At 41.6% G+C, this 12353-nt stretch overlaps 2 protein-coding genes across 12 annotated transcripts in view; one reads left to right on the top strand and one right to left on the bottom strand.

The window, feature by feature from the left end:
- OSBP2 (oxysterol binding protein 2) overlaps positions 1-6257 on the top strand; it is a 168696-nt gene extending 162439 nt beyond the window's left edge. For 7 of the 8 annotated variants that reach the window (XM_036874354.1, XM_036874350.1, XM_036874351.1 and 4 more), the window contains 2 exons: positions 4378-4604; positions 4868-6257. In XM_036874354.1, the coding sequence (XP_036730249.1) occupies positions 4378-4604; positions 4868-5013 (373 nt within the window). In that variant the 3' untranslated portion in view covers positions 5014-6257. The remainder of the gene's footprint in view (positions 1-4377; positions 4605-4867) is intronic. The other variant, XM_036874348.1, reaches the window with a different exon arrangement.
- MORC2 (MORC family CW-type zinc finger 2) overlaps positions 1-12353 on the bottom strand; it is a 64110-nt gene that overhangs the window by 4049 nt on the left and 47708 nt on the right. For 2 of the 4 annotated variants that reach the window (XR_005022588.1, XR_005022589.1), the window contains exon 26: positions 1911-2117. Coding sequence is in view for 2 of the 4 variants with exons in the window: in XM_036874344.1 (XP_036730239.1) it covers positions 2049-2117 (69 nt within the window). In the remaining 2 variants the exon portion in view is untranslated. The remainder of the gene's footprint in view (positions 1-1910; positions 2118-12353) is intronic. The other 2 variants (XM_036874344.1, XM_036874346.1) reach the window with 1 other exon arrangement.

Raw genomic sequence — 12353 nt, 5'->3', positions numbered from 1 at the left:
AAAGAGTAGTAGGAAAGTAAAAGTTCTACCCTCTTTCACTCATGGATAAGCACAATTCCAAAACAAGACATCAGAAAATCCAACAGTATATAAAAAAGATAACATTCTTCAGTCATGTTGAGTTTATCCTGGGTACACAAGGATGAGTCTGTACTAGAAAATCCATAAATTTGTTACATTAACAGATCTGAACAAAAGGCATCTTAGGTGCCTCAATATAAGATTAATATGCAAAAGTCAGTTGCATTTCTATACACTAAAAGAAAACAACTAGAAAATACAGTTTAAGAGAAGACACCAATTATCATATCAGAGAATATCAAGGACCTTGTAATAAATCTTATCATATATGTAAGACCTCTACAGAGAAAATTATAAAACTTTGCTGAGATATCAAGGAAGAGCTAAATGAATGGAGAAAGATACCAAGTTCGTGGGTAGAAAGGCTAAGTACTATTAATACGTCATGATCTAAAGCGTCGGTAAATCAAACAAAATCCCAATAGTGATTTTCATGGAACTCGATATTATGATTTCTTAATTTATATTGAAGAATAAAGGGCCAGGATATTTCTAAAAAAAAGAGGACTTGCCCTATTAGATACTTATTTTGAAGCTATAGTGAAATAGAATAGTAAGCCTGGAAACTATGCCCTGGATGTGTATATATCTTTGGTATATAACAAAGGTGCCGTATCATATCACATGGAAAGATGGCACCATCCACTAAAAGGATCTGGGGAAAATGGTTACCCATATAGAAAAAGATTAAGTGAATCTTTCCCTTACATTATAACAAAAATCAACTCCAAATAAAGGTCTTACAGTAAGTATTAAGTTTGACTCACCATTAAACACTAAGTTAAACTCTAAGTGGAGGGACTTCCCTGGTGGCGCAGTGGTTAAGAATCCACTTGCCAACGCAGGGGACAGGGGTTCAATCCTTGGTCCGGGGAGATCCCACATGCTGCAGAGCAACTAAGCCCGTGCGCCACAACTACTGAGCCTGCACTCTAGAGCCCACAAGCCACAACTACTGAAGCCCGTGCGCCTAGAGCCCGTGCTCTGCAACCAGAGAAGCCACCACAATGAGAAGCCCGTGCACTGCAACGAAGAGTAGCCCCCACTTGCCGCTACTAGAGAAAGCCCACATGCAGCAACAAAGACCCAATGCAGCCAATAAATAAATAAATAAATAAATGTTCCTTTAAAAAATAAATAAATAAAAAATAAATTCTAGTCTTTCTGTATCCATATACTATTAAAAAAACCCAAAAAAACCCTAAGTAGAAAATATAGATGAGTATCATCTAGAACTTAAGGAAATATATCTTAAATAAGACAAAAACACTGATGTATTCAATTATATTAAAATGCTTCTGTTCATTAAAAGAAATTTTGCTGGGGCTTCCCTCATGGCTCAGTGGTTAAGAATCCACCTGCCAATGCAGGGGACATGGCTTCAATCCCTGGTCTGGGAAGATCCCACATACTGCAGAGCATCTAAGCCCGTGCGCCACAACTACTGAGCCCCCGTGCCACAACTACTGAAGCCCGGGTGCCTAGAGCCCGTGCTGTGCAACAAGAGAAGCCACCACAATGAGAAGAATGAGAAGCCCATGCAACTGCAACGAAGAGTAGCCCCTGCTCGCTGCAACTAGATAAAGCCTGTGCACAGCAACGAAGACACAACGCAGCCAAAAATAGATAAATAAATAAATAGGAACAAAAAGAATACATACAGACCTTCTAATGAATAAATAAAGCAAAAACAATCCAATGGGAAAGTGCAATTCATGAACAAGAATTTCACACAAGAAGAAATATATGGCCAATCACCATATGAAAATGATAACATCATTGGTAATCAGGGAAATGCAAATCAGAACCACAATAAGATGCAGTTTTACCTTCATTTGATTTGAAAAAATGAACAGTCTGGTAATATCAAGTGTTGAAGAAGATGTGGATCCACAGTATCCCTTATACATCACTGGTGGGAATGTGAGCTGGTATGACCATGCTGGAAAGCAGTGTGGCCTTACCTCCTAAAGAAGAACATCACAGACTCTGCAGCCCAGTAATCCCACTTCTAGGTGTATACTCAAGAGAAATTCCTATAAATGTACAACAGGAAACATGAATAAGATTACTCAAAGCAAAACTTGGAAACAACTCAAACTTATTGGATGAATAACTAGTATATTCACACAAGGCAATATTTACAGTAGTTGAGACAAATGAACCACAGCAACATACAATACAGATAAATCTTAGTAATATAATATTAAGTTTAAAAAAAGCAAATCTCAGAAGATTACATACATCATGATATTCTTTTTACACAGTTAAAAACAAGTATCTAAAATATATGTATATGAACACACACACAGACATACACACACACTTAAGACTACTTAAAGATGCAATAAAATTATATTAAAAGGAAAGCAAAGGACTGATGAACCCAGGAGTCCTGCCAGTGGCTACCTGAGAGGAGGATGGATTGGTGAGTTTTCCCTATGGTTAGATGTAGATTTTGTCAGGATTCTACCTTTTGTTTAGGTGGCAAGGTCGCATTAATACAAGCAGGCCGGGGCTTCCTTCGTGGCGCAGTGGTTAAGAATCCACCTGCCAAAGCAGGGGACATGGGTTCGAGCCCTGGTCCAGGAAGATCCCACATGCCACGGAGCAACTAAGCCCATGCACCACAACTACTGAGCCTGCGCTCTAGAGCCTGCGAGCCACAATTACTGAAGCCTGTGTGCCACAACTACTGAAGCCCACGCACCTAGAGCCAGCGCTCCGCAACAAGAGAAGCCACCGCAATGAGAAGCCCATGCACGGCAACGAAGAGTAGCCCCTGCTCCCTGCAACTAAGGAAAGCCCGTGCGTAGCAACAAAGGCCCAATGCAGCCAGAATTAATTAATTAATTAATTAATTGAAAAAAAAAATACAAGCAGGCCATGTAAGGACCAACGTACCAAGTATTATGACTAATTCAAAACTTTCACAGTATCAAAGCAGTATAAAAAGAAAAAAACGAAATAAGATAGATTTAAATCCAACATATTAGTAATTACATTAAGTGTTCCCATAAGCTTTCAGACAAATTTTTAAAAATCAAACTTTATGTGGTTTACAAAAAATACATCTAAATAAAATAAAGATTGGAATAAAAGGATGGAAAAAGATATGTATACATAGAAATACTAACCAAACAAAAGCTGCCTTCAGCTATAGTAATATCACAAAACAGACATTAAAACAAAAGACCAAAGAGTGACAAAATGATAAAGGTTCAATTTGCCAGGAAGATTTTAAATTTGAATATACCCTGTACCTAATAACAGCCCAAAATATACACAGCAAAAGTTGATAAAAATATAAGGAGAAATGGACTAGTTTACAACCAAAGTGGGAGATTTTAACATACTTCTTTTAGTAATGGATAGCAGAAGAAAAAGTCTGGAGGACAAGTTTGAACAATAGAACCTTCAGGACAGCTGTAGAACACTGCACTCAACAACTGTGGGAAACGCAATTTCTTTGATTACATGTGGAACGTTTGCAAAAAGTGACCATATACTGGGCCATAAAACAAATTTCAAAGAGATGAAATTATACGAAGTATACTGTTTGACTCCAAAGCAAGTGTGCTAGAAATAAAGATGACTAGAAAAATTACCATATATTCATAAACTTAAGAAATGTACTGCCAACTAATCCATAGGACAAAGAAAGTATAATGAAAATTAGAAAATATAACTGCATTATAATGAAAATACATAACAAAAATGGTAGAATGCAGCTAAAGCAGTAGTTGGAGTGAAATGTGTAGCCTTGAAATGCACATATTAGAAAAGAAGAGACATGGGAAAATATCGAGCTAAGCATCCATCCCAGGAAGTTAGAAAAGGAGCAGCAAAAGAAACCCCAACAAAGTAGAAGGAAGACTATACAAGCAAAATCAGTAAAGCAGAAAAACCTAAAATAGGATCAACAAAGTTTCATCTTCCACCAACGAAGAAAACGGACAAATCTCTGACATGACTGGGCAGAGAGAAGGTGCATAGCACCAACATTACAGATGCGAAAGAGGACACTGCTGTCACACACATTAAAGGAATAATAATGAGGACATTATGAAACACTTCAGGCTGATATATATGAAAAATTGGACAAGATGGGCAAGTTCCCAGAGAAGTACAATGTGGCAAAACAGATGCAGGTCGGTGGAGCCTGCAAGGTGCAGGGAGGAAAGGGCGAGGTGGACGCAAGGCCAGGTTGGGGGGGTTCATGGGGTGGACATGCAGGAGGGGAAGCAGAGGGGGGGCCGAGTGCGTCCCGGCAGCTCACCCCATGGGGCCCCGCAGGGACAACGCAGAGAACATGTACTACTTCTCGGAGCTGGCCCTGACCCTCAACGAGCACGAGGAGGGCGTGGCACCCACCGACAGCCGCTTGCGGCCCGACCAGCGGCTGATGGAGAAGGGCCACTGGGATGAGGCCAACACGGAGAAGCAGCGGCTGGAGGAGAAGCAGCGCGTGAATCGGCGCCGGAGGCTGGAGACCTGCTCGCGGGGCTGCGGTGCAGAGGAAGGTGAGGCCGGTGGGGAGGGGGACCCCCGGGAGCGAGGCCAGCGGGAGAGGGGACGGGGGTCTCCCAGGAACTGGGAGGAGATGAGGGGACTGGAAGAAGCTGAGGGGGAGAGAGGGGGTTCCCTGGGGGCAGGGAGGGGTGCTGGAGAAGGTGGGCACCCCAGGGGCGAGGAGGAGGGCCAGCAGGAGAGGGGACAGGAAGTGGTTTCCTGGGGCGCTGGGAGGAGGCAGGCTGCCCGCCCGCCTGCCCACTGTGCCGCCCAGCAGAGAAGGAGGCTGAAGTGTACGTGCCGCTGTGGTTTGAGAAGAGGCTGGACCCGGTGACTGGGGAGACGGCCTGCGTGTACAAGGGTGGCTACTGGGAGGCCAAGGAGAAGCAGGACTGGCACATGTGCCCCAACATCTTCTGAGCGCCACCCCCCTCCTGCAAATACAGGCGGCTGCATAGCCTGGTCCACCTTCTATTTAATGCACTCAATTTAGTACTCAACTGCCCTCCCCACCTTTTCCTTCTTCTGTTTTTTAATAACACTTTTTTTGGGCTCCCACCTTGGAAGGAGGAAGTGCTGACCCAGGTTCTCTCCAGCCTCCAGGTGCCCCGGGTCTCCTATGACCCTTCATCATGGACTTGAGCCCCATCAGGACCCCCAGCTCCAGTTTCCACACCTCAGGCAGGCTGGCCCGGGCCCTGGGCTGCTCCAGTCACTAGCCCCCCAGGGAGAAACTGGCCCCCTCCCAGGGAGCCGCTTTTGACTTTTTTAGAAAAAAAATGATCTCCATTTCTTTCCAGCCAAGATATTTAGTAAATATTTTTAGTACAGCACTTGGTGGACAACTTTCTAAGTGTGCTTTCTTGCCACAGAAGTGTCCTGGCAAGAGCCCCTTCTTTTTAAGACATTGGGAAGCCAGACGGACCCCTTTGAGTCGGGAGCATTTTGTAGCTCAAACAGCAAGGCCGTCTGTATGTGAGCTGCCCACCCCCCAGGAGCCCAGGACCCCCCAGAGAAGGGAACCAAGGGCCGCCAGGCCCAGGAGAGCACAAGTCAGTTGTCTCTGGAGCTAGAGCCCCACGCATGGTGGGGAAGGGGGCATTGAGGGGCCGCCATGTGGATTTGAGGGCAACAGCCCCTGCCTAGCCCTGGCCATGCTGGGGCTGCTCCCCAGCCCCACAGAGGCCAGGCCTGCGGCGCTCCTGCCACAGAACCCGGCCCCAAATCAGCAATAAGAACCAACCCTCGGCTCAGCCTGGGTTGGTATCCTGGGCACCAGAGAACCCAGAGTCCCGTCTCTGGGGTGCCCCATCTCAGCACCCCTGAACTCTTTATTTGTCTGATATATATATATATATATATGATATATAAATATATATAAAATAGCTATTTTGCTTAAATTTTTATGGTATGTAGAAGTGAGAAAATGATGACGACAGGGTGCTCCTGTCTGAGTTTGGCCCTCCTGTCAGCTGTGCCCTGCCCTCTCCTCAGATTCCCTTCCAGTGGCTTCTGCCAACTGTGGGGGGGGCCTGGGCCACTGTGGCCACTGTCCCAGCCCCTCAGAATTCCTACTCAACCTTTCACACTTCAATTTGGTCCTGAAAGTTCATCACAAAGTTTTACTTTCTACTCCAGGACTGGTTTTGTTTTTATAAAAAAAACAAAAGTGAAAACACCAACGTGTGAAATGCCTTAGGGTGCCCACTGGAGGGCGGGTGGGCAGGCAGGCAGCCCCATGAGGCCTGCGGCAGAACTGTTCAATGTTCTTTTTCTCAGAACTGAGTGAGCACCTTCTGACCAGTAATAAAAATCTTGGAGTTTTCCACGGCCCCATCCCTGAGTCTGTCTGTGACTGGGAGGAGCGGGGCTGACACGGGAGAGCAGGTGACAGCCCACAGGTGGCATGGGGGAGGAGTGTGGGGCTCTGTTCTGCTCAGCGCCAGAAGCAGGCAGTGGGAGGTTGGTCTGGATGGGGAGGGCCGGGGATGGAAGACCTGGTGGGACAGGGTCTGGGCCAGGAAGGCTGCAGAGGGCTGAGGTGGCACCTACTGGAGGGTCACAGTTTGGCCTGGGGCCAGGCCAAGGCCCTCACCACTCTCCACAGAGAACACTGGCCCTGGTGAGGTCTAGGGTTGCTCAGTGACCATGACCTGACCTCAAGCAACTTGGATCACTAGCTCCCGGGACCCGAACAAGGGTGGCTGGTCTGGCCCAGTGGGTCCTGCTCCCACTGCCAGCACTTCCAGGTGACAGGATGGAGTGGGGCAGGGCACCACAGGGGCATCAGAGCCAGGCTCTAGCCACCTGTCCCAACACCCCAATGCTGTGGGATCCAAGGCTGGTACCGTACAACTCCTTCCTTTCCAGGGCCTTAACTTTCCCATCTGTGGGGAGGCAGGCACCGGTGAGTCCCTGCCGAGGTGCTGGAGGGGCAGCCCTCACTGGAGAGAAGGGCATGCGGTGAGGCAACCCCAGGATAGCCCTGACCCAGGAGGCAGTGGAGGATCTGCCAGGGGAGGGAATGGAATATAAGAATAGAATTTTCATATATCCAAATATGACAACAGCAAATAGAATCCAGCCACATACAAAAAACTGATACTCCAAATTGGTAAACATATGCCCAAGCTGGTTTTACACAGTAATGCAAGAATGGGTCAAAATTGGGAAGCTTTTAGTTGTAAATCATTCATTGTACCAACTAGTTCAAGAGGGACTTCTGCTTCTGGATGGTAGACTAAATGCCTGGATTATCCTTCTTTGTGGAAAACTAGACATGTTGGATAAAATTTTAAAACACCTTAAATGCATCCATGAGCTGGAATGGATATAAGGAATCCTCAGGCCAAAAATTAAGTGGGTGTGGAAACCTGGGGAGATAAGAGCTCTGAAGTCTGCTTCTCACTGGCATTTACTGAGCCCACTGAGCCTAACTAAGTTTTCACTGCCTCAAATGACCTGCCTGATATAGGGCATCCAGTTTGAGATAATCTCCCTCAAGCTGGGCCCCCCAAGGGCTATACCTTCAATATAATGGTGAATCAAGAATAATAAAATACAAGGAAAATTGCTTGTCTTAAAGGTTAGTCATAAGCAGAGCAGAAAAAAAAATCCCCTAAGAATCTGTTATCAGGAGCAGACCCTCACTTGGCTTCACAGCCCAAATACATGCTATCAGGATGATCCAATAAAACCTCTAGTAGAGAATACAGCATGGTCCCAAATTGGCAATGTCCCCAGTCACATGAGAGAAACAAATCCTCTCTAGAGGTTCTCCCCTTCATTCCAGACCTTATGGAACCCCAGATGTGAAGGTGAAAGGAAAACGAGCAGCTCACAGTATAACATCTCCAAACACACAAGGAAATACAACACACATTGGCATAAGCAATGGCCGACAGAAATAACAGCAGAATCAGACGTAACAAAACTACTCAATATAGCAAACAGACACAATATAAAATAAGCATGTTTAATATATTACTAGAAACAGAAAGGTGGCTTGAAAATGAGTAAAAAGCATTCAAAAATACTAAAGAACTTGCAGAAATTGAAAAAAATCACTAAAAACAATGAATAATTTTATAGCAGATTACACATGAAGAGAGTATTGGTGACATGGAAGTGAGATCTGTGGAAATTTTCCAGAAAGCAACACAGACACACAAAGAGGTGAGAAGTGTAAAAAAGAAATTAAGAGACATGGAGGATAAAGTGAGAAGATCCCACGTGTGTCTAATCAAAATGGAACAGAAGCAATCTTTGACGAGTTAATGACTAAAAAATTAACTTTTGAAAAGAAACACCAATATACAAAGTCAATTCCAACAAATCCTAATCAGGGTAAATAAAAAGACATCCACAGCTAAATACAATATAGTGAGATCGCAAGACCTTTAAAACAACAAAATTTTAAAAGGAGCCAAACTTGGGTGGGGGATACCTTGAAAGAGCATTGATTAGAGAGTTCACTGTCTTCTGACCACCAAAGAAAGTCAGATGACAATGAAGCGATATCTCCAAAGTAGAAGAGAAAATGTTAGTGTTCCTAGTGAAAATATCTTTCAGGGACCAAAGGAAAATACATTAACAAAATGTCTTATTAAAACAATACTGGGACTTCCCTGGTGGTCCAATGGCTAAGACTCCATGCTCCCAATGCAGTGGGCCTGGGTTTGATCCCTGGGCAGGGATCTAGATCCCACATGCATGCCACAACTAAGAGTCCACAGGCCGCAACTAAGAGACCACATGCTGCAACCAAAAGATCCCACATGCCGCAACGAAGATCCTGCACACGGCAACGAAGATCCCACGTGAAGCAACTAAGACCTGGCACAGCCAAACAAATAAATAAATATTAAAAAAAAAAATTAAATGGCTCATGGAGTTAGACTTTGATGAGTTAAGTATTGGACTGGCCAAAAAGTTCATTCGGATTTTTCCACAACATCTTACTGAAAAACCCAAACGAACTTTTTGGCCAACCCAATATTATGTAAAACATATAGAAGAATAGGAATACTAAATTTCCAAAACAGAGGAAAAACACTGTATGTGGGGGAGAAATTTTCAGTCAATCTAAAAGAAAGCAGGAAAGGAGAGGAAAAAGGAAGGCAGATAAGCTGGAATAAAAATTAAAAAATAAGATGGAAATAACCAATATATCAATAATTACACAAAATTTAAATAAGTTAAATGCTTTGGGTAAGAACAAAAAATATCAAATAAAAACAAAATCCCACTATACGCTAGTTACAAGAAAACACCTAAGACATAAGTACACAGACAAGACAGACTTTGAGGCAAAAAATATTACTAGATGTCAACTTTCAGAAAATAAAAAAAGCAATCACTTCTTGGCCTTTTGGCTAAGATCAAGTGTAGAAAATTTAAAAAGCCACTTTATAATGATAAAAAGTAAAATTCATAGAGTTCTAAAACTCACAGGCACCTAGTAATATCTCAAAATAAAGTAAAATGGACACAATCAGAAGGAGAAATAGATAAATCCACAATCATAATGGAAGATGTTAACATCTCTCTCCCAGTAATGAGAGCTCAGACAGACCAAAAATATCAGCAAGGGTTCAAACAACACAATTAACACCTGGTAACAGGCACATACAGGGAATTACACATAACTGCAAAATACATATTTTTCAAATGCACACAGGACATTTATGAATATTAGCCACATACTTGGGCCGGTTGTCAAGCCTCAGCAAATTTCAAAGGATTGGCATACAGACCACATTCTCAGATCACAATGAAGACAGTTCAAAATCAGTAACGAAAAGGTAATTAGAAAAAGCAACCATGTTTGAACATTAAGAAATATGCTTTTAAAATAACTCATGGATCAAAGAAGAAATCAAAAATCAGAAAATACAATTAAAAATTAAAATATTATATACCTAAACTTATAGGACATAGATAAAGCTGTACTTAGAGGGAAATTTATAGCCTAAAAGCTCATGTTGTAAAAGAATAAAGGCTAAATAATGAGCTAAACATCCAATTTGAGTAGGAAAATGAACATGAGGATAAACCCAAAGGACACATAAGGAAATGAAGATCAGAAATTAATGAAAGCGAAAACAAACATAATAGAAAAAGGACCAAGAAAGCTGAGGTTGATTCTTAGAAAAACTAAAACTGACAAACTTTAATGATAAGGAAAATGGAAGGAGAAAATGGATGAACCCAAAAAACAATATTTGGAATGAAAAGAGGACATAGATAGAGATGCTACAGATATTTTAAGGGTATTGTGAATAACTCTGTAACAACATCTTTGAAAACTGAGATAAAATTCTAGAAAAATAAAACTTAAAACTGACTCAAAAATTAGAAAAACGTGAATAGTATTATAACCTTTTAAAAATTCAATCAGTTAAAAAATCTCCCCACACATATACACACAAAACTCCAGACACAGCTGACCAAGGACTAACCAACCTTACAGAAACTATCCCAAGAGGGATACTCCCCAACTCATTTCTTGAGGCTAGTATAACCTGGTCACCAAAACCTAACAAGGACAGTACAAGAAAGGAAAATCACAAACTAGTGTCACTCACATGCTGGTACAATTCAAAACAAAATATTAACAAATCTAGCAATATAGAAAAATTATAATCACTCCAGAAGTGCAAGGTTTAATTAGCCTATGAAAAACTAACCAAGGTAATTCACCATGTTAACAAATTAAAGGAGAACACTGAATGGTCATCTCAATGGATGCAGAAAACACTTGAGAAAAAATTCAACATGCATCAATGATATTTAAAAGGAAAAAAACGCTTAAAAATAGGAATAGAAAGAAACTTCCTTAATCTGACGAATGATATCTACCAAAGGGGAAAAAAGCTTTCTCTCTGAGATGGGGAACAAAAGGTACCCATTTTACCCTTTACATTCAACACTGTATTGGCAGTCTTAGCCAATGCAACAAGGCAAGAAAAATACATGAGGTATGAGAATTGGCAAAATTATCATTGCTCCCAGATGATGTATCACAGAAAATCCAAAAGAATCTAAAGATAAAATAGAATCATCAATATATAAAAATCAATTACATTTTTATTTACTAGCAACAAACTGTCAGGAAATAAAGTTTTAAAAAATATTATTTACAGTAGCATCAAAAATCATCAAGATACCTAGGATACATAGGTACATACATAGTAACAAAGGACATACAAGACTTCTAAAGGGAAAATCACAATACTTTCTTGAAAAACACTAAAGAAAGATCTAAATTAATGGAGAGTTATACCATCTTCATGGTTTGGAAGGCTTATAAAGATATCAATTCTTCTCAAACTGATGACATACAATCAATTCCAATGAAACCCCTATAGCTTTTCTCATGGAGCTTGATAAAATGATTCTAAAATTTATATGGAAATGCAAGGGACCAAGAATAGTCAAGACACTCTTGAAGCAGAAGAAGTGGCAAGACCAGCTCTACTAGACATCAAAACTTATTGTAAAACTATAATAAATAAGTGTGGTACTGGCATAGAGAAACAACAAATGTAACTGAATAAAAATCCAGAAACAGATTCATACATATATGAACATTCGATATACAAGAGAGGTTGCGCTGTAGATTAATGAGAAAGGTAAGACTCTTCAATAAGGGGTGTAAGGACAATCAGGAAGAAGGAAGGAACTGGAGCTCTACCTCATACCATACACAAAAGGCAATTTCAGGTGGATTAAAGGTCTATATGTGAAAGACAAAACTATAAACACTTTAGAAGACAATACAAAACAGTATCTTCATGACCTCAGGATAGGGAAGGATTTCTTAAATAAGTTACAAAAAATGCAAACAGTAAAAGAAAAGACTGATAAATTAGTCTATATTAAAATTAAGAGGGACTTCCCTGGTGGCACAGTGGGTAAGACTCTGTGCTCCGGGGGCCCGGGTTCGATCCCTGCTCAGAGAACTAGATCCCACATGCATGCTGAAACTAAGAGTTCGCATGCCACAACTAAGGAGCCAGCGAGCCTCAACTAAGGAGCCCACGTGTCACAACTAAGGAGCCCACAAGCTGCAACTAAGGAGCTCACCTGCCACAACTAAGACCTCATTCAAGAAAATTAAAAAAAAAAAAATTAAGAACGTCTCATCAAAAGACTATAAAAAGGGAGTTAAAAAAAAGTATGCCAAAGAGTGGAAGATTTTTGCAACACAGATAACTTATAAAGAACCTGTATCTAGAATATACAAAAATACAAATCAA

Source organism: Balaenoptera musculus, chromosome 14 (genome assembly GCF_009873245.2).
Source record: "Balaenoptera musculus isolate JJ_BM4_2016_0621 chromosome 14, mBalMus1.pri.v3, whole genome shotgun sequence".
NCBI classification, from domain to species: domain Eukaryota; kingdom Metazoa; phylum Chordata; class Mammalia; order Artiodactyla; family Balaenopteridae; genus Balaenoptera; species Balaenoptera musculus.
This window is presented reverse-complemented; position numbering and strand designations above follow the sequence as displayed.